Source organism: Netta rufina (assembly GCF_964035555.1).
Source record: "Netta rufina genome assembly, chromosome: 5".
Taxonomy (NCBI): Eukaryota; Metazoa; Chordata; class Aves; order Anseriformes; family Anatidae; genus Netta; species Netta rufina.
Genome location: NC_140128.1, coordinates 6742337 through 6768471, shown reverse-complemented (window position 1 = coordinate 6768471; position 26135 = coordinate 6742337). Strand labels below are relative to the sequence as shown.

Sequence of the window (26135 nt, the reverse complement as noted above, 5' to 3'; positions counted from 1 at the left end):
CAATTGCTGTTAGGTACCTAACGGTGCTATTCCTGCCTAGCCCAATATTGTATTGGCTCTGCAAGAAGTTGCAGATATACAAAGAAAAGGGACTCAACCTTCAAAAGGACTTTCAGCTGGCTTTCATAGCTGCTGCTGAGCAAGATGGTGTGCATTCAGTCTGATCCTGAGAGATGCTGTGTGCCTCTGACAGCTAATAAGTGCAATGACATTTGAAAGCACTAATCCTCAAGGAAGTAGGAAAGGCTGTTGTACATTGGTTTGTTCACAATTGCCTATCCATGCCAGTAACCAGTAGCACAGGAAAATAAAGAGAGAAGGTGTGTTGAAGTCCACAAAATATTTCAGTGAAGCAGACACAGAATCATAAGGAGATTATCTGGTGTTTGTCCAGAAAGAAATGTAATGAGAACTGAGGTTGTGTCACAGGAGGATCGTTTATGTGTGTACGAGTTGAGCATGCATACTAAGGGACTTTATTCTGATGAAAAGGAGTCTAAAACATTTAAGCACCACCGCATTTCTGAAATGTACCCTTTTTCTCATGCCATTATTAATATATCTGCAAATAGCTCTTTCCAACCTCATCCCTTCTCTTCCTTCAGAAATAATGGATTCATTTTGACCTTAACTATGACAAAGTATTTCTAGAGCACGAGAGAAGCATTTTCTTATTGCCTATTGCTGTCAGTAATAACTGTTAGTGTTCTTAACTTCATTGTCTCAAAGCTGAGCCAATTTATTCTTGCTGAGCCTGCAAGTCTGTGACACGAGGTATGGACTCCCTGTGTACACTTTCAACACACATGCTATCATGCTATCTTACTATAAGCTGGTTTTGTTTTGAAAAGTATTTAAGGATGTATTAATTGCATCTTTTTTGTGTGTGTGTGTGTATATCTGTGCTTATTCTGTAAATTAATATTTGAGTGATATCTAACTTGGGAGCTGATGGCTAGTTTTGCAGCTGGCTATAACTAACTAAAGAAGAGAACTCAGATATTTGTGAATTGAACAGTATGATACATTTTTTAAATTTAATTAATACGAAGGCATAGCTAGGTTACTAACAATCCTTTTATACTAATTATTATAGGCAGCTGAAGATACTGTTGGAAGCAACTTGACTCTTTCATTTACATGGTAAAACTTACCTGTTTTTGCAATTTTCTATAGCCGTGGTGAAGAACCCACCAAACAACCTGTGGATCATTGCAGCAGTGCTGGCTCCCATTGCTGTGGTTACGGTTATCATCATTATTATTACGGCAGTTCTGTGCAGGAAAAACAAGAATGACTTCAAACCGGACACCATGATGAACCTGCCTCAAAGAGCTAAAGTGAGTGACTGATCTCCAGATCCAAGACACCCCTTTGCTTTCTGAAGTTTTAACTCATGCTTTGCTAGATGCAAGTGAAGGGTATTTGGAATTCAAGTGGTCACAGCTCACAGGTTGGGCCTTTGGACTTGTCTGTTCTTGATACCTCTGGTCAGAGCAATTACCCTTCTGTTCCACTCATCAGATTACTTCACAGCTTGACATTTGCTGGGTGACAGAGTAGCTGCTACACAGTGATGGAAAGCACTTTGTCATTTGGGCTAAGTAGGCTATAATCAGGACAGTTGCTTCCTTCACGAAGCTGGTGTACAGATTAGGACATGGAATATCACACCCAGGTCTTGTCAGCAGCATTTCTGCCTTAGAATATCGTTCTCAGACCCGTGGCCTGAGCTGCTTCTATGCGCTGTGCGTGGCAACATTTGAAGTTGTGGGCTTTGGCAGTAGTTCAGACCTGGTCCTAGTCAGAAGTGCTCCATCCAGCTGGTAATTCAGAGATTTTTTTTTTTTTTTAATTCTTCAGAAAATTTCTCTGAATGCTATTTCCCTTTTAGATGGTCTGAACTTTCTAATTTATTTGTGGATATTGTTGATTGGGTTCAAACAATGAAATTTTCCTTAAACTTACTAGCCTAATATAAGGGTATATATATATATATATATATATATTTCAAATCAAATACATTTCCAGTTTGATTATCTAGCAGAAATATGTTACAGAATAGTATTTTGTTTCTGTAATGAAAAAGTCTGCCTTTGCAACGTTGCTCTTAGACAGGGCCAGCCAAAGTTAGGAGTGTATCCACAGAGTGTGTGTATTAGTCGTACTGTTCCTTCACCCTTTTAGTTGGCTTTGTTCTTTTTCATTGGCATGGGATTGAAGTGAAATTTTGTTTCATTTGTTTGCTAATGCTGCAGACAGCAGGCTTATTGTGATTTCAACTTCATTGCTGCTAGTGCTGAAAAATGTAAATTGGAGGGAGAGCTGAAGGATGCATATGACAGGTCTTTTCTCCTAAGCTTAGCTTAGTTGCAGATGGGTACAGCTGGTGCCAGCTGGAAAAAGACATTTTTATCCAAAATGATACAGAAAAGACATTTTCATTCATTTACAGTGTGCTCATCTACTTATCTGACATTATCAAACTAGTGTTAAGACTAGATCTGAAAAACTGAAACAAGTAATATTGCAAATGTGACAAAAATTAATACCACTGCAGTGATATCACATAATGGCCCATTGAAATGTCTAAAATACAGATCCTACTTTATTAGGGGTTACTGCAAATAACGTGCAACATTTAATTCTTCTTATATGCAGTCTTATTACCAGCTGACATGCAAAGTGAAACTACATACGTACATTGTTTTGAGCTGGCCATCATTATGGGATGCTGTGCAGTGGAACAAAGTTGCTATTAAAGAACAAAACAAAAAACAACATCAACAACAAAAGACTGCTGGCAGAGGTTACAGCAAAGAGCTTGAAAGTGTTTTAGTATTCCACAGTTGTCATTCCAAAAAGAAAGAGAATGTCAAATTTTGATTTTTCCCTAAGAAACCAGAATTTAATCAGGCTGTAATACAGGTGGTCAGGTGGAAACTTGTTCAGTCAGGCTAAATTTACATTAGCAATCAATGTCATCACACAGGAGTTTAATCTGCAGATCAAAACAGTTGGTGCTGAGCTGCCAGCATCCACGCTATACTCATTTCAGGAGATTTTACCGCACATTTGCTCTCAGGAGAGGGGCTCTTTGTCAGAGCATGGAGTTACAGGACAAGGAGTGATGTTTTAAACTAAAAAAGGGTAGGTTTACATTAGATATTGGGAAGAAAGTCTTTACTCTGAGGCTGGTGAGACATTGGTACAGATTGCCCAGAGAAGCTGTGGATGCCCCAACCCTGGGATTGTTCAGGGCCAGGCTGGATAGGGCTTTGGGCAACTTGGTCTGGTGGGAGGGGTCCCTGCCCATGGCACGGGGTTGGGATTAGATATTTAAATATTTAGATATTTATTAGGTATTTAGATATTTAACGTCCCTGCCAATCCAAACCATTCTATGATTCTGCTTTGCAACTGCAGTACAGTAGACCCACTTCTAGAGTAACATTTCCCATTTTTCTTTTATCTGAAAGGAGATTCATGAGCTTTGAGATGTGAAGCAAAGTGTGGCCAGTGAAGGTAATTTGGAGATTCGCTTCAAAAGTCCATTCCTGATCCAAGCTAAAGTGCTAGTACATATGCAGGTCATTTTTGGTACTTTTTGAGACTCCATAAAATATAGAGATATATCTCATTATAGAGATAGTGATGCATTTCAAAATGAAAGCTAAATTGATTGCTATTTAGTTTTGCAAAGATGGTTCCATCAGAAAGGTTCAGCCAGACCCAGCTTAGGGCAGACGCGGGCATATGGACCACGGGAGATAAATCCTGCAGCAGGGTGGGGATGGTCTGGCTTGGTCTGTCCTGATTTCAGCATCTTTACTTAAAATAAGGCTAAGGAATGTATTTTGGGAAGATAATGTAATAAGGTCATTTTGAAAAGAAAAGTTTTATTTTTAATTCCAGCATTAGTTATATCAGGAATAGCAGTAATTACTCGAGCTGTAATTTCTTCATTTCATGCAGTTTGGCAATACAAATAGCGGATGATGACATATCTACATCACATTTAAAATAAATATAATATATTTCATTGCTTAGAAAAGTGCCTGAGACTGCTTGATTAATGCTAAATCTGTTCTGGAAGCGGAGCCACAGCAGCAGGATTTTCAGTTTAAGGAACAGCTTTAATTTTTTTTTTTTTCTGTGAGCCTGAGTCTTGCTGTTGAATCATTGCAATAGCTTTATGATGCCTTTAGAACATACAGTAAACTATATAGAGAAGAGAGTGTTACGGGATACCAACAGCCTTGGGTTTCGGCTGGTTTTGTTTTGAGAGGTGTTTCTATTTCCAAAGTCCCGTCGCAGGGGAGCTGGCAGAGCAGAGCTGCCTGTTTGGCGCTGCAGTCCTGCTGCTGCTGCGAGCAGAGGGACGCTGCAGTTCTTTGCAGAGCAGAGCTGCCTGCTACTGCCCTTCGGGGACTGTGTCCCATGTCAACAGGACAGGATGCGTGAGCACAGCGCAGAGGGGTACTGAAACGCCCAGCACTGTATCATTCTGCAGAAGGGAGCTGCGCTGTAACAGCAGGATTGCTGCCTCTGCCTGGTAAATCAGAAATGGCATTGCTGTTGTAACAGACTGAAGGCTAAATCAGTAAAGTTTAAAAAATGACCTCTCATGTACAGGTTAGTTTATGGTGTCTTAAGAATTGTGTTGCATTGTGTTGCCATTTGGAACTGACTGAGCAGCCAGTGACATCAGGACGAAGTTGAAGGGAAATGGCAAGGTTACCATTTTTTCCAATTGACTTTCCAGTTGCAAAATTAAAAGTAGTACATAGGCAAATGGGCAGAATTCTGATGGGAATTTATTTTAATGCTCTTTAAATGCTGCTTTTGTTTTGAGATACTGTTTTTACTTTGAGGTTTTGGATAGATGTTAGTTTTTACCTTTCTTGCTTCCAAATTCACAGCATGCTTTTTTTTAAAGGCTGTAATCTGATTTGTCACCTTTCCTTTCTTTTAGCGCATGAAAATATAAGCTTGCAGGTAAACAGAGATAAGATCTGCAGTCTAAGACCCCCAAGCAAATACTGCAGGCCATGAGAAAAAAGCCACTATCAATTTGATAAAGGGCATGGGAAAAAAAAAAAAAAGATTAGAGAATCTGTCTGTGTACATGGGTATATGCAGAAGGAGGGAGTAACCTTACTTTTTTCTTCTTTGTTTGCTTTTCTGTTCTTTTCTTTCCTTTTAGTTAAATATCAGTGTCTTTTTTGTGATTGCTACAGAGAAAAAAAAATGTCCCAGAAAACTCCCTGTATTCATTCTGCCCTTTGCCAGACAGCGTAATTTAATTGTCTGATCATTCATTTATTTCAAAATCAATATTCAAATCCCTCTCCTTCAGTCTTTCTCAGTACTGTGGCCTTATTGGACACCTATGCTTGCTGTGCTTTAGCAGTGCCTGATCGTGATTCAGCCTTGCCAGTTCCCTTCAGGGGTGGTGAAGCCATCTGTTCCTGTGGGCTTTCTCAGAGCAGGGTTCCAAGATCAAATTTTATTTAACGCAATATGTCCGCTGATGAGGATGGCTTTTTCAGCTATTCATTTTTAATGCAGTTTGTTACCAGGCATGGTGGTAAGTAGAGCTCAGATTAAACTAATCCTTCATTTTCTTCCTTTGGCACATCCAAGCTGGGACTCCGTAGAGTTCTGTAAAAATTCTCACGTTCTGGCTTTGCTAATTTTTGCTTTAAATAAGATATGAATTAAAAGTTGTAAATTCTACTGTTTGAAAGGCACAGAGGGAGAAATACCTGATTTCATCAGCTTTTCTGTGTTGTTTCCTGTTTTGGAGAATAACTGTGATGGTCTTGACTAACAGTTAATATAGATAATGAGGCTGAAAAAATATTATTTTGGTTAAAGATATTGTTTTCTAGGATAGTGTGCAGTAAGTTCTTCCTAGCTGCCTTCACACAGCTTCTGCTTCCTTTCCTCGTTCCCTCCCTTGATAGTTAATTTGGTGGCTGCTTTTGCAGTACCTTGCATTCAGAGGAGGCAAGCAGACGGCTCTGTCAGGGACAATAGCATCGTGACTTACCATGGGGTACTGATGGTGAATTGACATTGTTCTGATACACATATTTTTTCCTGAGTTGGTTTGAGTGATTTTTTTTTCCCCAATAAAAAACGCAGTTTGGAAAGCTAAGTTTTGCCTAAATGATTTAATTTCTCCGCTGGGAGAATCCACATTTGGTGGCTGCATTGCCCAGATCACGTTTGTCATTTCTGCTTCTCGCTTGCAGAGGCAGCAGGAAAAGCACAGCCGTGGCTTCAGGCTAGAAGAGCCTGGGCACGCAGCCCTCAGCTGCTGGGCTGCAAGCCTCTTGTGAATGCCACTTCTCAAGAGAAACAAGTGAAATCAGTAAGAACCTTCTCAGTAGGCAACTTACAAGCCAGGGGGAATGTAATTTCACTGTCCTGAAAAGGACCTTTTTTGGGGAAAAATTTGCCCATGAAACTTCTATTTGTGCCTATTTTGCTTTGTCTTGATCTGGAATAAATTACTCCCACCTCCTTTGCAAACACAAGATTGTTTCATAGACAAAGTTTTCCATTTTCTGTATGGTCTTATTTTTCTCCTTCCTAATATCTTCTTTTTTGTGTTCGTTTTTCCATTGTCTATCAGAGGAATTTCTGGGGGTGTTAAGGCAGCAAAAGAAGGGTTAGCCAAGATCAATTTAATTCCAATTAATCATGTTTAAAATACATGGAATGGGGATCTCATCAGAAAAACTGCTTTGTTGGGCATTCATATTGTAATCTACACATTTTTACCTCTAGTTTATTTAATTAAAGAAGTTAAAGGATAGAGGAAATTATATATTCAGTTGGAAATTTTGTATTAACATATGACACATGCTGGAAACTTTTTTTGCCCACCTTTTTTTCTTTTTCTTTTTTTTTTTTTTTTTCAGCCAGTGCAAGGCTTCGACTACGCCAAACAACACTTAGGGCAGCAGGGAGCTGAAGATGAAGTTTTGCCTGTAACTCAGGAGACCGTCGTACTTCCACTTGCAGTGAGAGATGCTCCTGCCTCCCAGGAGAGAGAAATTACTCAGGATGGGAGCACCATTAAAACTGCCCAATCCAACGAAACAAGGAAAAGGTATGGAGTTACCTGCGTCTGCAGAGGTTTATGCAGAAATGGGGTACATGCTGCCAGTTGCTTGGGAAAATCTGTAAGGTTTGGCACCCAGGCTCTGTGTGTGACAGATGGTTCTTCCGCAATATATTCTTGGCGTAACATTTGTCTGCACTGGATGGGTACGATTGCTGCAAAATACAAGATAAAATGAAGTGAAATCTTCACGGGTTGTACGTGGTTAGAGGAGGTAAATGGGAAGTGGCTCTCTTGTGCATTCTGGCATTGTACAAGCGATGAACCTGAAGTAAACATTGGATCTGGAGCATGAACACTGATCATTTCTCAAATGAAGCAAAAGGCAGGACTTCTGCAACTGTAAATTGCTGTAGCTCCACGGACAGACTGCATCAGTCCAGAACTGAACCCAGTGTCTTCATTAGCTGAAGAGCAAACCCTAAATGTCCACTGAATTATGTCATTAAAGCAAGACCTCTAGCTTCAGAGTGTCTATAGCAGGACAAGTTAGAGCAGACTAGATGGCATCAGTGTCTAGAGTGAAGTTTCTCAGGTTAGCAGTTTCTTCAAAGTCTACAGGGTTGTAGGAACACAGATTAGAAGCTCCCTGGGAAGTTTCCTGACCCTCACTCTTCTCCACTGCATTGTCAAATATACCCCTGCCTGAACTTCTTTAAATTTCTTTAAAGTCTTCCAGTGGTGTGATCATCGTAGCTTCTTTGAGAATCTTCTTTGCTGCCTTTCTTGTTATAAAGTTTTACCTGAGGTCTACCCTGAATCATTCTCAGAGAAACTATTAGGTCAGTATTTCTTATCTCAGTCATGACAGGCAAGGAAGCAGATTATACCTTTACCTCAGGTGTTTTGCATGTTTCAAGTCCAATTTTCCTTGACCTGTTGTCCTTGAAATTAATTTGGAGCAGAGGATCATCAACTTTTTATCGCCATTGCTGAAGAATGATACTGAAGGGAAGAGAGAAAAGTAAAACCATGCAGTAAACAGCATGAGGAGAGGCAACAGGTTGTTTTCTAGTTCACAGGCATTAAGGGTCCTTGCTTCTTGTAGGGATTTGATTACATAAAAGAAGGCTATGTGTTTAGAGCAGAGAAATCCTATAGAAAATTAAATCTTTGTAGTTGAGTCACCTCATTTTACACATGCCAATGCACAATGATATTTGCCCTGTAGGAGTAACAGAAAAGCTTGGAAAACTCAGTACAGCATTTCTGTGTGCTGCCGCTGAAAGACACTGAAGCTGCCTGCAGCTGTGCGAGGTGCCAGCCCATGCAGCATGGGGCTGGAGCTCCTGGTGTTGCTGCACTTCTTGGAGGGGTGAACCTTCTCGTTGGTCATATGCTGAGGTTTTCCCTACAGGAGAAGGGAAACAGAAGGCTACTGAGCTGGCACGTTAGGTTTGGTATGTTTGTCTGGTTGTCCAGTAAATCATCTGCAATGCTATTTGGAGGTAGGATAAAAAGAGAAGAGTAAGCCAGGTGAGAATTGCTATGGTTACTGTAGTTGCTTTGCATGTAAACTGTTATTCTGTCCTTCTAATGTCAGCGGTGTGTTGTTCATGCCATAAATCGCTCAAACCATGAAGATCAGATTTTACATTCAACGTGAACCAAAGTGGACTTTGTGCCTGTTGGTCTTCTGTTCCCTGGTAAAGTGGCAAATGGAAGATCACTGTTATACCAGCTTCACCTGCTGGTGCTGTGCTACCTCAGTTAATAACAGGAACTGCTTTGTAAAATGTTTTGAAGTCTCTTCAAAGCCACGTGGAAATACACACAGAAAATACAAAGCGGCTCTATTAGTTAATTGTCTAAAAAAAGTGCTTAGGCACCTCGCTCAGTCCTTGGAATGAGTGTAGAAATTCCCCCCTACTTAATCTGCCTGTTTTTTAAGCAAATGTTGGTTAGCAGACTTGATTCAGGAGTTCACAGGAGCGTTACCCTGTCTATAAAAATGTATGGAGCCTGTGATACTTCTTTGCTACCGTCCTAAGCAAACAGTAGTACGGAGTTAGTTTTATCTCCCTTGGGGTGATTACGTGAGTAAGTGAGAACACGCAGAAATTTCGTCTCTTTTCGTCCCCATCAGCTGTGTCTGGGGATGGAACTGAATGGTTTCTTAAGATGAAGAAAAAATTCTTGACCTTTATGTATCTGCTCTTTGGTCCCGGTTACTCAGCAGTCTGGAAAGGTCAATTTAAAGCAGGCTGCTCTGAAGTGTGAAGTGGCTGGTAACTGGTCAGTATACAGATATTATTACCAGTGGAAACTTAAAAGATAATAAATACAATGGTCACTGAAAAATGATGAATATTTAGCTCAGTGGCAGCAGAAATCATGCTGCAAGCTATCTGTACTTGTTTCTTTTCCTTGTTCCCAAGCAGAGCAGCTTTTCTTCAGGCATTAGTCTGTACTCATTTATTTACTATTAGTCTGTAAATCATTTATTTACTGGGACTGTTCATTAGCAGTAACAGATGTGTCTATTGGGGAGCAATTCTACTTTTCAAGAATATTTATTCTCAATAGAATTTCACACGAAAATCCACAAGTTGAGATGAGGTGGGCTGCATGCTGAGTTTTCCTAAATCCATGGATCTGGAAAGAGCCTGTGTCAAATTATATATATTTCAGTCTAGGATATCCTCAAGAGAGTCCCTAGGAATGACTTCCTCATACTTGTCCCTTCCTGTCCTGACCACAGTAAATGATCTTTATTGAGCCCAGACAGGACAGTCAGAGCTGGAGGTAAATGGATGTTTCAAGCTGGTGATACAGAATCAGCAATAATTTTGCAGGATGGTCTTCACAGTTGTTTTGGCTTGCTACCATTTCCTGAATACAAAGCCGCTGTGACAGCCATAGACGTTGATTTGATTTCTCTCTGTGAATGAAAGCCCTCTTGACTAAGCCATTTTTTCCCAGAGATGCAGCCTGTTTGCATTATCCTTTCATTGACTGTACCACTTGGGAGTGATTAATCGCAGGTAGGTGCACCGGTGACTACACAGGTCCTGTGGGCTGCTTTCATTCCTGTTCAAGCCCAGAAGCAATGCGACACCGGGATTTGGAGCAGCACCAAAGTTTCTATCTCCTACTTTGGCCTGCTTTTCTCAATTTGCTCCTTACGACTGAATACTCTTCTCACATTGTGTGTGCATACACATGAAGTGAGCACATAATTTTGCATTACGGCTGCGAAAATAGTTGTGTGTAAAGGCAGGCTGAGTAATAAAGGAATTAGTTTAGCCACGTTTATGAAAACAAGGGTCTGCTGTATTTTAGCTCTCTAAATGTCACTAAATTAATCACGGGAGTTTTTGTCCTCTGCAGTGCTGCTTCTGGTGTCGTGGGGGTTGTGCACGAGAAGTGGCTGCTTTTGCTGTCACATAAGATGCTTCTCTCTCGTGGAGGAGCAGCGGTCTGCTCCTGCCTTTCCGTCTTTGTGCACGCCGCTCGTGTTCTGGCTCATTCTGGTGCAAAACCAGACTTGAAAACTCAGCGGCGCAAGCTGTGCAGAGGAAATAACCTTGAAACCAGGTTTGTGAAGAGCTGACAGCCTCTCTTGTTGCTATGGTTACTTGCAGCCGGTCCCCGAGTCAGAACGGCTCCATCATCAGCAACGAGTCGGGAAAGCCCAGCTCCAGCCGGAGCTCCCCGCAGAAAGTAATGGCACCACAAAAAGTGACAAAGGACGAAGGAAGGAAAAGAAACGGTGAGAAGCGTGTCCTGCTGAAAGCTGCTTGCAGCCGCCCTGTCATGGTACCCACCCTGGCACATCTTCCCATGCCTTTAGCTGCCCTTTGGGCATTTTCTGTTTATAGCTGGTTTCACTTTTTTTCCTGCTGTAACTATTTGTCGACTTCACACAAAACAGCATGGTGTTCACTTACTCTGCACGGGCCTTTGCAAGTTTTTCTGTGCTTGTTTATTTATTTTAAGCCAGTAAACTAGTGGAGACCTGATGGTGCTTAGTAGGTAGACTGGCTTTACATTTATTTTTGTGCATTACGTTCATTTCTCTTACTACTGTTGCTGAGCCCAGACCTGATGAAGGTGAATTACTTGGTGAGAAACGTGTGAGACATCCAGAGCTTTAACTTCCCATTTCTAATACTCCTCGTCGTACATTTTTGTTACTAACACTTACTGACAGCTTTTTCTGATGCACCTAGGATGTAATGCTGGGTGGTTTTTTCAAGCCCTTGGTTGATGGTGGTGACTTGTGATTTGAGGTGTATCAGGAACATCTGATGAGAGCTGGATCACATCCCCTTTCTTCCTTGCTTTTTGCTGTTGTCCATCTCTCTGCTCATTTCTCATGAGTTACAGCTTTGCTTCCACGGTCCCATTTTCTGTATGAATAGAAAAGACTGTGCCTGACTCAGCTGATCACTTGCCTTTAAAGGGAGGGAATCAGGCTACATGTGGCCTCACCAAATTATGTCACGAATACAGATCTATAATTCCTTGTTAAAAATACAAGTTTGGAAGTGAGGACTCGGATAAAGAGAAAAACTTAGTTTAGATCACTTCTCATTTCTCCAGTAAATCACCTGGGTAGCCTCTGCAGACCGTGCTGATGGCAGTCCTCGTGTGACATTGCCATCTCTTGACGATCACTACGTCGAATACTAAAGTGTCCTGCAAAGAAAGGCTTTGCTGCTTTAGCAAAAATACAGTGGGATATAGAGACAGATACAAAGCACCAGAGATGGCCCTTGTCCTATACAGCAAATCACACTGCATTTTTTGTGTCCTCTGCTCTTCCCATGCATGTACCGTACAGCACTACATCTTGTGGGGACCCTAAAATTGATATAACTGTAGTGTTCTGTTTTTAAATCAGCTTTACTGATTTAAATCCGTGATTTGCAAATTCACAGAAAAATTTTGTTCACTTTCTGTTGTGAATGTGTTTGCTAAATGTTATTCTTTCTTCTGATGTATCTATGACTTTACTGATAGCTCCAGTCCCATAATAATAAGTACTCTTACTGGGCTATCTCAAAGAAGTCTTTCCTTTGTAATCAGGATTAAAATATATATATATATATATATATATATATATATATATATATATATATATATATTTATGATCATAAAGATATATTTTAATGTTTCAAATGAAGCTTCTTTTACAAGACAGTAACATTCATGGTTTCCAGAGTTAAAATTTATGATTTATTTATCTTTTTAACCCAAGACAGCCAGTGTTCAAAACTAGTGCCAGGTAATGTTTACACATGTTGGCAAAATAATTTAGCAATGGTATATTTTGTTTTGTTTTGTTAGGTTTTAAATCTTCAAAGAAAATTGGTAAGAACATGAAATTTGTCGTTAAAAGTCTGACTAACACCTGACATCCTCTCTTCTGACCTGGACTGTACTGCGTTTGTAGAACATAGGCATAGCTGTTTAAAGAAGCCTTTCAATATCATATGTGCAAATCCTAACTCTTTATTTTAAATCTTAATTTCATTTTAGTTTCTACTTTATTTGATAACAATAACTATGTACTTTTCAAATTACGCTGGAAAACTAATAACTACTTTCTTGTTTGTTTTACCTTCATTATTCTGTCTTCTGGGGAAAAAAAAGCCTGAGCGGTGATGATATTTAATATGGTTCAGGTGCTTCTTGTGAGGGGAAGCAAAAGAGCTACATGATTTCTAGCAACATAGAGCAACCATCTTTAGTGTGCACCCCGTTCATGCTATGGATTCTTCTTGGCTCCTACCACGTGCTGGCAGCAAGATCTTGAACTCCCAATGGCAGAATGGAAGAGCAGGATTCGTGTTTGAAATGTAATAGTATAACTAGGTGTTAGCTCTACCCAGTGTGATTAGCATCGGGAGAATATTTTGGCTGGTTTTCCTTCCAGTTCAAGAAAGAAGCTGTTTTTCTCTTAGCTGTTTGTCGGAACCTGCTCCAGCTCTCCAGCCTGACTGTAGGCTGACACCTCAAATACAAATGTCAGCAAAAGAAGCTGCATGTTTTCTTCTCTGAAAAGCAGCCTCTTAAAACAGGAATGAATCCCTTGATGGTCACATGTCTGATTTGGGGACTCCAAGTTAGAATGGCTCATTAGTTGCCATAGTTACAGACCAATTTTAGATTCTATTTCTTGCTGACATTTAGTTACACAGAAAAATGACAGCACTGGATGTTACCTCAGTACATAAACTCTGTATGGCTTGTATCAAAATTGACTCCAAATGGAGTATGTCAGGGCCGACAGCGACCGACGTGAAACCACCGTAGGCTGACAAGCTCGGCTTAAGCACCTGCTGTTTGGGAGGAGCAGGAGAACTCTTCAGCTGAGCCTCATTTTTAGATAAAACAAGAAGAAAATATCTATTTGTATGATGATAGCGGTACGTTTTGGAAAGATAATTGCATTTTTTCCCTTCTGTTTTTCTTGCAAAACGCTTATTCATGTTTTAATAGGAGGTCTCATTTCTAAAAGTTAGTGAGTTGTGCTTTCACTTACTTTGGGCACTTAGAAAGAATTATAACCCTTTTTAAAAAAGTGCTCAGTTGTGTATGTTGGAAGACTGTGAAATGAATGAGTTGACCAACAGAGATACTGGCAGTTTCTGAGACAGGTTTATGACAGGTTGCATGAGCTCCTCATAAAATGAAGCAAGCAAAAGTTACCCAGGCTGTTTTGTCCAAATTTTGAGTGCTGGATCTTGCAACCTTCCCACTAACGTCTCTGGGAGCGTGTGATTGCTTGTTTGTTTTGAGGGGAAAAGAAGAGAAAAGAAAAGAAGAGTAATAAGATGTTAACAAGGTGGAAAGCTTTAGTTTGCTAGCAGTTTTTAAGCACGTGCTTCTGTACCTTTTGGGTTGAGAAGTCGTATAGTTGAGCCTAGATTTATACTAGATCACGGGAATATTCACAAGCAGCATTCAGAAATAGTCAAACTTCTTCTGAATGACTTCTTTCTTCTGTAAGGAAGCTTTTATTCCTCCTCCTAGGACTTCCAGTGCTTCTTCTCATCTTCCAAGCATTTGGACATTGTCTTTAAAATTAGATGGAGCTTCTCAGAAGTAGTGCAATCAAGGACCTCACTCCTTTTTAAGACAGGAGAAGGTTCTAAGACTACAGAATTTTCTCTGTCCAGGCAGAAGCTGTCATATAAATTTTTTATTCTTTTCCCTCTGTTCTTTGTAGCTCATCTGATTGAGATCTCTGAAAACCAGATGTCTGTAGGAAAAAGTTCTGGGGAGGAAACTTGACTGTCTTATTAGCTTAGCTAACATCAAAAGGATCTTTGGCTGTAACTCCACCAAGCTGTGATACACCGCTTCCTTTATCCTACAGAAGTGCTGGCCACCAGTTCTCACGCAGGCTGATGTGGCTCAGTGTCAGATCCAGCTTCTCCGAATTTCTGAGCAGTTGTCTGCAGTGACTCAAATTGAAATGAAATATGGCAACAGCGACTGAATCCAGCAGCAGTGATGCAGCAGTCAGTCAGCTTTGACAGTTACCTTGAGGACCTGACATCTCCTGATGTCATCCAGGGCTGCCTTTTCTGTGCTGGGTGGGTTGAAATGCAAGTTAAGATGGAAAAGGTTTCATCTGGCCAGTTTTCGGTCCTTTATTATGGGCTTCCTAATCTAGAGGAGTTTGTTTTGTTTGTTTTAAATATTGTCTGCTATTACTCTGCAAGTGACAGTAAACCCCCTTGTTTCTTCAAATGTCGCCTATACTGTTTCCTTCTTTCCTTCTGCTTTCTCCACTTGTTTTTTGTTTTTTGTTTTTTGGTTTGCAAGAGGCAGCCAAGTGTTATAATCTATTCTGTGAACTTCTGTGCATGTTTCTGAGCCTTTTCACACTCCTGCGAAAGCAGCACCTCTGAGTTGCCTGTAATGTGCTGTGGGGTCTTCGGATGTGTTCACAAGCACAGCAGAGCTTGCATAAAGTGGAAGATGTCTCTGTTTGACTTCTTTTTTGGTCACTGTGGCTAAGCCAGATTGTATTACATAAAAACAAAACAAAACAGTCTTTTTGACTGCTTTTCTCAGGGCATGAAAATACCTTTCCCATGCTGCTGAAAGGTGCCTGTTGCAGCATACCTCTGAAGGAACTGAGATCAGTAGGTGGCTGTGCAATTAAATATCTCTTAATTCAAGCCTGCCTTCCTCTGTGGATGAGCTTTACTCTGCCACCTAATCAAGTGTGACAGCATTTTTCATCCAAGCAGCGATGCTAGGAGTGCTCATGCCATCAGATCCAGCGGCAGTCTGAGTGGTTGTGCTCTTTCACTAATACACCAGCACTGAAGAAAAATGCATGGTTTTATTGTACATAGGGAAAATACTCGTGCAAAGCTTTAAAGCTCATAGAGTACTACCTAAAAACAGGGCTTCTGTTAGAGGTGCTCATGACTGCCTTATCTATCTTCTTTCTATCATCATCAACCTTGACAGTTAAATCGTTATTTTAATTATTAAACATGCCTGTGATGGTATTACAGCCAAGGAAATTATTTAATAATTAAATAATTATGTCAGCCAAGGAAAAGGTCTGATGGATTCTGTACAAATGTTACGAGATACGTGGTCTCCTTTTGAAAGACTTTGGTATTTAAATAAGTGAGACAAACCTGGTTGGATGAGAAGATTAACCGGAGAGGGAGAGATCCTTGTTTCCCTTTATAAGGACAAGATACATTCAGTGAAACGAAGCAAACGGAAGAGTAGACATCCCATGTATACCGTATCATAAAAAAAACACCCTTCAAATGTCAGTTTAGAGAGCTCAGACCACCTACTTGGGTAACTCCTGTTTCAGGATCCCAGCCAAACCCAGGACTGCAACACCTAAGACACGTGGGCTGGCCTTTAGGAGATTTTGCATGTCAGAAAACAACATCCAGGAGAAAGTGTGAGCTTCCTCTGTTCATCTGTAAGCTGTCTCCTCTGGAAATGTAATGTTTGTGGTGTTCACAAAAGGCCTAGGATCGCACTAGCTGACAGCTGGGTGTGTGTTGGGAATGAGATGTGTGTTTCCACAAGTAAGTACTCTTACATCACAGTATCTTCCACAGAGGTATTTCAGTACAAATAGGTTTGGATTTTAGGAAGCTCGTATTTTACTTGTAGGCTTATAAACCGCTTCAGGAACATCCATTTACTTATTGCTAACAACTCTTGTTCAGATCTTTCTGGAGATAGCTGACAAATGGAATGATTTAGATGATCTAGAAATTTTCTATTTTTTTTTCTATATATAGAGAGCTCTAAAATGAAAATTATTTTCCCACTATTAATTTAATTTACACCAATTTACACAATTTTATTGGTCAAGGTTATTGTTTGAAAGACTTAAATGCAGTATTGAAATATTTAAAGTAATGATTTTTTTGGATCTGTAACATAGTCTGCATTGTCAAACTTAGGCTTTTCATTTAATATAATTTACTTGCTTTCCTATTATTTTAAGCCCTTTCATTACTCAGAGAATTGATTGCGTACTGTCGGCATGGTTATAATGTTCCCATTTGCCTCATACAAAGTAAATTTTAGTGCTACATTGAACAACCTGAGAAGAGGCAGAGCATGCCTGCCTGCTTGCAAATGTTTCCCAGCTGTTGGTTTCCCACGTTTTTCCCTGAAAATGTCATTCTTTTTCTGAGGATTCCAGAATCAGTGAAATGTTTGCCTCTGAGCAGGACAGCTCACCTTTTCTTTCAGGTATTTTGCTGTGAGGTTACCTGGCCCACAGGTATTCAAATTTCTTTCAAAATTTTTTTTTTTTTTTTTTTAAGGTGTATATTTCAGTCCTCTTTTTCTCTCTTCCGATGTATTTTGATTTTGGACAGGGTAGGAAAGACAAGCTGGAGAGAGAGAAAGGAAGGACAGAAGAAATCTTCTGGGTCCTTCATAGGATCTTAGGCTGACAAAAGTAAATTTTTGATTTCTTACATAAACTGACAAATAGGTGAAAAGCAGGATATCCCAGCTGGCTACTTTTTCTGACCATTCAGAGCTACAGCTTCACAGCAGCTTCTCCTCCAGCTGCAGCACCAGTGGCACGAGTGGGTAGCACCATCTGCTGGCATCACCTTCTGGAAACAATGCAGAGCTACACTGAAAGTGAAGACTGTAGCATGCCTTAGGCAGCATTAATCTAGATTTTTTTTTATACTGAGAGCTGCAGTAATGTGGAGTTGAATCTTCAGTGATGGTCCTGATCTCCAAAAACCCAGAGTCGTGCTGATTTTCTTTGCAATTGTCACTCAACCTGAATAAATGATTGCTCTGGATATATCTTCATGTACTTCAGTCACAGAAAGATTAGGAAGAGTAATTCAATCTCAGTGAATTAAGTGGCATGAGATATCTAGCATGAGATCCTTCAAAGAGGGTAAATTGCTGTTAAGTAGGTGATTAAGTAGGTGGTGGTTTTTGGCATTTTCTTCCACTGAACTTCTAAGTCTCACTGTGTGTGCATGCACACAGGGCAATCCATCGCTGGAGGAGCAGTGAAGCTATGAAAATGGTTGTATGCATCTGTTCCAGAGGAGAAATTAACAGCATCACTTTAGTTATGTATTGCTAATCATGATAAGCAAGTGTGCTTATGGTGAGTGGCTGCACAGAACATCTGGACAGCTTAAATTGTCTGTGACCATCCAGCTCATCCAGCTGAGGTAGTCAAAGGGTTGAGCTTCCTTTGGTCAGTTCATTAAAGCCTAGGAGTGGCCATGGTTCTTCTGTCAGAAGCACGAGCTGTGAATTCTCCCCAAAAGAGACAGGCAGGAGCAAATATTAAAATTCCCCCAGTACTTGCTCATGGTTCGCTGCCAATCTCAACTGAAGCAGCATGCCAGGAAGTGCAGATCACAGATTCTTTTATCACACTTCAGTGAAAAAAGGGCAATGGAAAAAAACCTACTTTTACATTTTAAGTGCCACTTAATGAACAAATGGTAAGCTAAGGTGGAATATTCTTCCAATTTCTAGTCCCATTTGGCTATTATTTCCAAGCAAACAGCACTATACTAGATAGATATAGATGTGCTCAGAAATAAGAGTGCAGATACTGAGGGTGCTATTCTCTGTTCATGTACCAATTCAGAAGTAGCTCTCCTTTGTGATTTATGAGTCCTCTCCTCTCCTCTCCTCTCCTCGACACATTGGGGTGGGAAGAGCTGCACCTCGTGGTTTTGCAAGTTGATGCTTAGCCACCTTCCAGGGGTTTTGTGCATGCCTGGTTTAAGCAAACACTGCTTCAGCAGCCAAGAAGAAGCAGTTCTGTGACTTTTTGGTGCTTGAGCCACAGGTGAGATGCTATCCAAGCTCACCTGAGTCGCGGCAGTCAGGAGAGATGATCTTTGCTTGTGCAAGACGAGCATTTCCTCTCCTGGAGGTAGTCCTGTCACTGCTGAGGTACCCTGATAGAGTAGCATGGAAGTTTCAGTAGTGAATTACAGAAAAAAAAAAAAACAAACCTCTTCCAAAAGTGCAACTGGTGACTTCCCTGAGAACTGAGCTGATTCAGGATACCCAGAAGGAAGAATGTGCATGCTTCACTTGTGTAGCCATTGCGATATCAATGCTTTCCTGTTCAGGTGCTGTGTGGGATAGGCAAGTATCTCTTTCTTCATCTGATTTTGCCTGTGTGAAGCCCCGGTGGCATGGTGGTCAGTGGCAGCCTGGCGATTCATTTCAATGAGCCGGGCTTGTGATCCGCTCACTTTTTCAAGCACACAAATTCAGACTTTGAACAACCCCAGACGGAACGAGGGGATTTCAGACCGACTAAAGGCTCTCTGTCATATTTGGACAGGTCCCAGGAGCCGGAGGGACAATATTTAATGGCCCAGGGATTTAGCCCATGCGGTTCTCAAAAGCTCGAGTAGCGTCAGCTCCAGTCTGCACTGAGTACAGACAGGACGATAATGAGCTTACTCAGTGGGTTCATATTTTGTTGCCACTGTCAAATATTTTCTTATCAAAATCATTGGCTGTCTAAACTGCTGAGTTTATACAAGTCCATTGTAATTTGTGCAGTGATTAAATATTAAAACAGAGCGTATTTTCAGAGGAAATAAATTGAGAGCAGACCACTTTGTTCTGTAGCAGAGGATCTCTCTTCCTGTCAGTTAGGAGACGGAGCAAGCAGTCTTCCCTTTAATAGCACAATTATTCAAAAATGTTCGCAGGAATCTCTCTGTAGCACTTGTGCTCAGGCTTTAGAGGCATTCTTTCATTCCAAAACGAGGATGAGGTTAGGTGTAAGGCTCTGCAGCTGACAAGGTGGTGCAGGTTTACAAACACAATTTGGAGTAGAAGGGGTCTGACTGTATGTGAAAATTATCCATTTATATGGAAATCTACAAGTGCAGGTGCTTCACCATGCCGTTTAATTGTAAAGGTTTTCAAATCCTTCACCTGTCTCAAGAAATCTAGTGGTTTCACTTTACAGCCACTGGAGGTACTGCTGTACAAACCAAAAAATAATACGAATGTGGATGCCATTAGTTTCTTCAGTGTGCTTTAACACACAACGGTGATGTTTTCATTTTAAACAGACGGTAGTTTTAGCATTTAAAGTAGATATTTTTTTGTTAAATTTTGGGAATGCCATGCTTTACATTCTAAGACACTGAAAAAGAAGCATTGTCTGTTTAGATTCAGTGAAACTGCTGATGCCTTGGCACAGGGACACCTCCATGTGTGTGCATGTAGCGTCTTTTCCATGTGAAACCTAGCAAAAGATGGACTCTGAGTTTCATTGCCAGTTTCAGTTTTCTGTGTCATTCATCTTTTTCCTTTTTCTTTTTGTCTGATTAGTGCAGATTGGAAATAAACTTTTTATTTTTTGATAGGGTGAATGCCAAGTAATCCTTTGATTACCTTATGTTAGCTGTAATCTAATGGGATTTTTTCCAGTGTAAGTGTCTCCCAGGTCTGCTCCTGGAGTGTACTGAGTACAACATTAATCTAAAGCATATGCTTGCTGAATTTCCTCTTTAAACGTGCGGTAAAAATACATGTCTTTGTGCTAAGTAAGTTTGGTGTGCTTCAGTGCCAATCAGCGATGAAGAGGAAGGAGGCATTCTCTTTGACAACATTGCCAAATCTGCCATCGACCCCTTTGACACCTCTTCTGGCTCAGTACAGCTGATAGCTATCAAACCCGTGGCACTACCTCCTGTTCACGCCGCGTCAGACAGGAGCCAGGAATCTGCCATCATTAACGGAGAGGTAAGGACCACCTGATAAAGCCTGCAGTTATTTCCTTGGCTACACCCAAAGGTGGCACAGTCTTAAGCCTGTTATAGTTGATGACTGGTAGGAACTTTCCACCCTGATACTGTATAAAGTCCCATTAGCATCATGAGCTCTAAGGACCAAGAATTTAATATTGGTTTAGAATCGATTTAGAAACTATTGGTTTAGAGCAGTCTGTCGTGCTCTGTTTCATACTTGCACAAAGCCCGGATATGCCACACAGTTTCTAAATGCAAAGGAAGGCTTATTTAGAATTCAGCATCTATTTTCTGTAAGTGACATTCCTGAAACTGTGCCCTCCCCTGTGCATACATATCTTGGAAGTTGTGAGAAGATTATAGAATTTGATTCTGAAATGAATAAATCCCAAGTAAATTACTAATTTTCATGTCACTGACAACATTAAGCAGGAGGGAAATCTTAATACTTAGGTGTGTCCATGGGAACCCGCCCTGCACCAGCTCAGACCAAACACCCTTTTATTTTACGATCGTGACTCCGACAGGGGCCCATAACAGATTCGTAAGAAAACCATACAAGTAAGAACATGTGATGATAGGTATTTCACTAGAATACTTCCCCGGCCATCACTGACGACTTCTTTAAGGTTTTGTTTAGCCAGAGGTGATGTCTCAGTACTTCATGGACCCTACAGGAGTTTTCAGCAGTGAGTTCTCCCAGTAGTGCCCAAAGGCAAGTACAGCTTTAGGTCACAGCAGTTGGCTATCATCATCAGTGTTTGTCTTCAGTGGGTGTATCTGAGTCACTGTTGTGATGGTACATAATTTTTAGGCTAAAATTATTTAACCATCTGCCAAGCCATAAAAAATGCAGCAACTCTATTCACTTGCAGTTCCTCGCTGCTTACAGATGGCACAGTGTGGTACAAAAAGCGCTGGGTAAAATGACACACGAAGCGCATCAAACACACTCTAACAATGCCATTTGGAAGTAGTCAGCCCCGCACCACCCGTTAAATGTCTGCTTGCCTTTCAGGTGAACAAGGCTTTGAAGCAGAAGTCTGACATAGAGCATTACCGCAACAAGCTGCGCTTGAAAGCCAAGAGGAAGGGGTACTATGACTTCCCGCAGGTTGATCACAACAAGGGGCTGACAGACAGAAAAAGGATGTATGAAAAAAAGCAGAAAGAAATGGACCACATTTTGGATCCAGATCCAGATGTCTCATCTCCGTTTGCTGAGCCTAAGAACAGGTGAGACTTTTTACGTGCAGTTCTTCCTCCAGGAGGAAACTTGCTCTCTAGGGGTTGTAGGGAAGCAAAATCTTAAGGAGGCAACTGTTTGCTGTAAGATCAGCTGGTCCCTCCTACTTCATGAAGAAAATGTATATTAGCTAATATCTATATTAGTTCTATCAATAGATATTAGCTAATATAAGGTAATTTAAGAAAGCATGTAATTTGGTAAAACTGCAATGTTGCTAAAAAGCAATGGAAAAGCAAAGAAATAGGGGAAGGGACTGTTGCAAGTTCTTCTGAGTCATTTCCCAAGAAAGGTAAATAGAAAAAGTAGTAGTAATTCCTTCAGTAATACAGAGAGTGGACTCAAGCCAGGAAGCTAGCATCCGAGTGAATTCTTTTCCAAAGCTCAGTCAGTGCCGTTACTCTTTTTGCATGATTTTAATCTGACTGTAACTATTGCAGTAGGCATAAGGAAATGCAGCCAGTACATTGCCTGTGTGTTTCAGTAAATCCTGCAGGAATGTCTCAAAGGATGTGTGTGTGCCTGTGGTTGGTGACCGTCCTGTGCCTTAAACGGAGAAGGGTATAATTTTCTCATCTGTGACATGAAACTGGCATGTTGTTTAACAGTGCTAAGGGTTGATTAACACTTCATTGTCTTGCAGATAGCATACCAGTAGTATTCGTCTCCCTGTTTTAGAAGTGAGGGGGCAGTGTAGATGCTGACTCTGCCTGAGTAGGTGGGTGGACCTGCTCTGTCACTGGTGCTCCCCAAAACACAGGCTGACATGTTCAGAAGAGGAGATCTCAACAGTCCTACCCCAGTGCAGCCCCAGAGAAGGATGGCAAAGCATGCATCTGCCTCCTTGCTAGGGGTGGTGGAGGTGTGAGGGGGGAGGTCTTATTAAAGACTGTGCTTGTCACTACATCTCCCACCATGAAGGTTCCAGTTCGTGCTATCACCAGGGATCAGCAGTAGTTGATCCATGGAAGGAAAGAGATACTGAAGTACGTTTCCTTTGGAAAAGGCATTTTGGCCTTGAGGCACAGTCTTGTATCCCATCTCCTGGAAAGTTTTCATATAGGTGTAAATCAGGACTGCAATCAAAGTGTCAGTGATGACACAGTCTTTGCATGCAGTGCAACTTCAGCAATTACCCTTGAGATGAAAAAGACTCTAATGGGAATTACGAAAGCAGTATTGGCTCAGAATATGGGCAAAAGCTGTGATCAGATGTACTTCTACAGGCCTAGAGTTCAGTGACAGAGCGTATACTGCCCTGGATGGGTTGTGTCTCGCTGTTGCACTGTCCAGTGAAGAAAAAATGTAGGTTCTATCCTTGCTGGAGGGCTCACAGCATCATATCCTTGTGCAGTTTTCTAGTGAGAAAGGAACAAGTCACTTCAAATGCACTGGAAAGTTAGGATGCTGAACCTGTAGCACACAGGAGTCCTGTGCACAGTCAGTCAAGAGGATATGAATGAAGCAGGTAGAGACTTTTATACGGCTGTGCTGCACATACAGTGAAGAACTGAAGCATTACTTTGGATGTTTATTGTGTGTCGCATGCCACGTAGGGAACGTTTGAAACATTAACACGTGAAGCTTTGCTGCTAACCATCTGCTTTTTGTTTAATATACTAATGTTTGTTTGTTCGTGTGCCAGCGTGCTGCTGAAAGGGTCTGGAAGACATTTTTCTGTGTGCTGCTGTGTAAAGCTGTCATAGTCTATTTGAGATAGCAATCACTAGCGTGATAGAAACCGCTTGAAGGCAGGTATAGTGCTCGAGAGGAATGATTCCCTTCTGTGGCTGAACCAGAAAAGGCTGACTTTCGGATTTACTTGTTGAATGTGCAGTCTGTAGCCCTACATATGGAGAGAGAACCGTTTCTGATGCTTTTTGCTGTAAGACACTAAGCATTTTGGGAACTTCACAGATGTTTCAGGACTTTTTGCAAACAATTATGTTTCACAGTCTGTACTGAAAGTGCCACACACAGACTTTGAACTGAACGTAATGTGCTGCAACACACGCCACAGCATTATTCTCTTTGTTTTTTAAGTAAAAACAAGATAGCTAAAATGACATACTTCTGGATGGAAACCTTGAATTAAACTTAAGGGTAATGTGGTTTATGTTACTGGTAAATGAATCAATAAAATTGTGCTTCTGTAAAGAGATAAAAATGCTTTTAAAATAATCTAGGATAGCATAAAATTGGAAAGATTTGATTTATAATGTTTTCTGCTTTTATCATTAGTTTGTGTCATTACAGTTACAGCAATTAAAAACATACATTAAAACGCTTTATACTTTTTAAAAAATAATAGAATTTAGGAGTGAATCAAAGATTTCCGAGTTTCTAGGGAAAAAGGCCTGTTGTACTTTTTTTCTGTTTTGCATATATTCCACTAACTTAAATCACGTTATTACGGCATTTCCAAAATGTACCAGATAACAAAGACGCAGTTGATCACATTATTAGAGATCACCTTTGCGTTTTGTTTTTCTTTGAAATGGTATTGAAAAGTGATCTACAAAACAACACTCTGTAAACTTGATCTGTTCAAGAACAAACAGCTTTGTGCCCTTAGTTCCACTGAGTCTTCTGTACCATAAAACCCATGTTTTAAAATGTTCCAGTTGTGTTCCCAGAAGGCACTTGCTAACCCATTTGAATGCCAGTTGTTAGCTCTCACACCTCCTTTCTCATTAGTAAAACTTCCTTAAATGAGCTAATTGGCAATCTCAAGACAATTTTGTAGGAGCTTACTGATGATGCATACTATTCTGGGTTATTCCTTAATAGTTTGTAATCAGGTCAAGAATCTACATGTATTAGAGAGGTGTGTGTTTGAATCCCTTAGAAGATGCATCACAAGAGCATCAACCAAGTATTAAGGGACCTGTAGTAAATCATGTACAAAATTTTAGAGACTTCAGAGTGCAAGATTTGTCACTTCACTACGATCGCTGTCAGGCCCCCTGTGCAAAACAAGCAACACAGCCACGTGAGATGGCCCGATCTGCTTTTTAATAATTGGAATGGAACCACTTCCCAAAGCAGAAAAAAAAGAGCATGACCAGGCAAAGAGAAATTCACGTGAGGCTTTAATGACGTTATAATTACAGTGTTAATCAACGAAACTGGCATGTAATTATTTGACCTGTTAGGGACCCATGATGGGAGGAGTGCTTCTCTGATATATGCAAGAAAATGACTACTAGCCAGATAAACTGTGGGAACAGCATCTCCTACACTGCACTGGTTTAGAGGTAACCTTAAAAGATGGGGTTTGATGAAAGATGAAGTTCCTGTGTCACAATTGGGCAACAGCTACTAAGTACTTACTTACAGATATATTCTGCATCTTACAGGAGAATGCTATTTATTTTTTTTTTATAACCTATAGCAAGGAAAGCAATGATGATGTCAGAAAGACTACAGAATACTTGGGATATTGAATGATATGTTGGTTTTCTGGTTAGTACCTTTGCTTCCCCTTGCTTCTGAGCTCATGGTGGTGAAAGGTCAATGTCTAGGGATTTCTTTGCCCCAGTGCTGCTTAAAGCTATGTTGGAAGTGGTTTAATCCCAGAGAGTACAGCTCTCTGTTAAAGCTGTGGCCAGTTACCAAACTGGCTATTTAAAAACAGCATCTTGCAAGCAGTTCCCTCCCACCCTCGCCTCTTCTCCCATACACTTTGCTGCGTGTTCGTTTCAATGGAGTGTTGTTCTGCTTTACTCACTATCAGCAACCAAAATCTCTGCTCTGCATCTGAGTGTGTGGAAGGTGCCATTAGTTTTGGCAACAGCACCTATTTATTTTTCATTAATTTAAGTCATCCCAGCTAAGACTAAGAGAGTTCTGGTATCTTCTTGGGACATATTTCATCTGAGATGCTCCCACACGTGATGCCTGTGTCTTTTATTTAGTTCTATTTTCTTAAACAGTAAACAAAATACATGTTATTTTTATAATGTAACTGATGTGTAGAAATTCCATATACATTAAAAGAATATCCTATAGTAATAAAGTGACATTTTTACGAACCTTATAATTTTAGAATAATCTTTTGTTCGTATCCTTTTTGGTTCACTGTTTTCTTGTTTGATGCTTTGTAGGCAACAGATGAAGAACTCTGTATACAGAAGCAGGCAGTCTTTGAACAGTCCTAGCCCAGGAGAAACTGAGATGGATCTTCTAGTGACTCGAGAAAGACCTAGGCGAGGAATCCGTAACAGTGGATATGATGTAAGTTTATTAGATATGTCCGGTGAACTTTGCTCAGCAAAGTCTTAAACTATTCCTGAAAACAGGAAACTGTTGATAAGCTCCAAGTGAGGGTGTCCATGGGTACTTAACATTACAGTATATGTGTACTCAGCATCCTGAAAAAGGCACAGACACTTGAATGTACTTTATAGCTGCACACCATTTTACAGTCTGAAAAGAAAGGAACACAAAACGTTCTCCTTGAAACTCATATTTTGCAAAAGTATTGATTTTTGAATTTAGATAGTTCTTCCAAATATGCAGCTACTTT

The 26135-nt window shown here is 40.6% G+C and overlaps 1 protein-coding gene across 1 annotated transcript in view; it reads left to right on the top strand.

The window, feature by feature from the left end:
- KIAA1549L (KIAA1549 like) overlaps nucleotides 1–26135 on the top strand; it is a gene marked incomplete at its 5' end in the record, with an annotated part of 98940 nt that overhangs the window by 52589 nt on the left and 20216 nt on the right. The window contains 7 exons of the mRNA XM_084287246.1: nucleotides 1177–1340; nucleotides 6933–7123; nucleotides 10720–10847; nucleotides 12428–12451; nucleotides 20178–20356; nucleotides 21380–21597; nucleotides 25714–25843. Coding sequence (XP_084143372.1) covers nucleotides 1177–1340; nucleotides 6933–7123; nucleotides 10720–10847; nucleotides 12428–12451; nucleotides 20178–20356; nucleotides 21380–21597; nucleotides 25714–25843 — 1034 coding nt within the window. The remainder of the gene's footprint in view (nucleotides 1–1176; nucleotides 1341–6932; nucleotides 7124–10719; nucleotides 10848–12427; nucleotides 12452–20177; nucleotides 20357–21379; nucleotides 21598–25713; nucleotides 25844–26135) is intronic.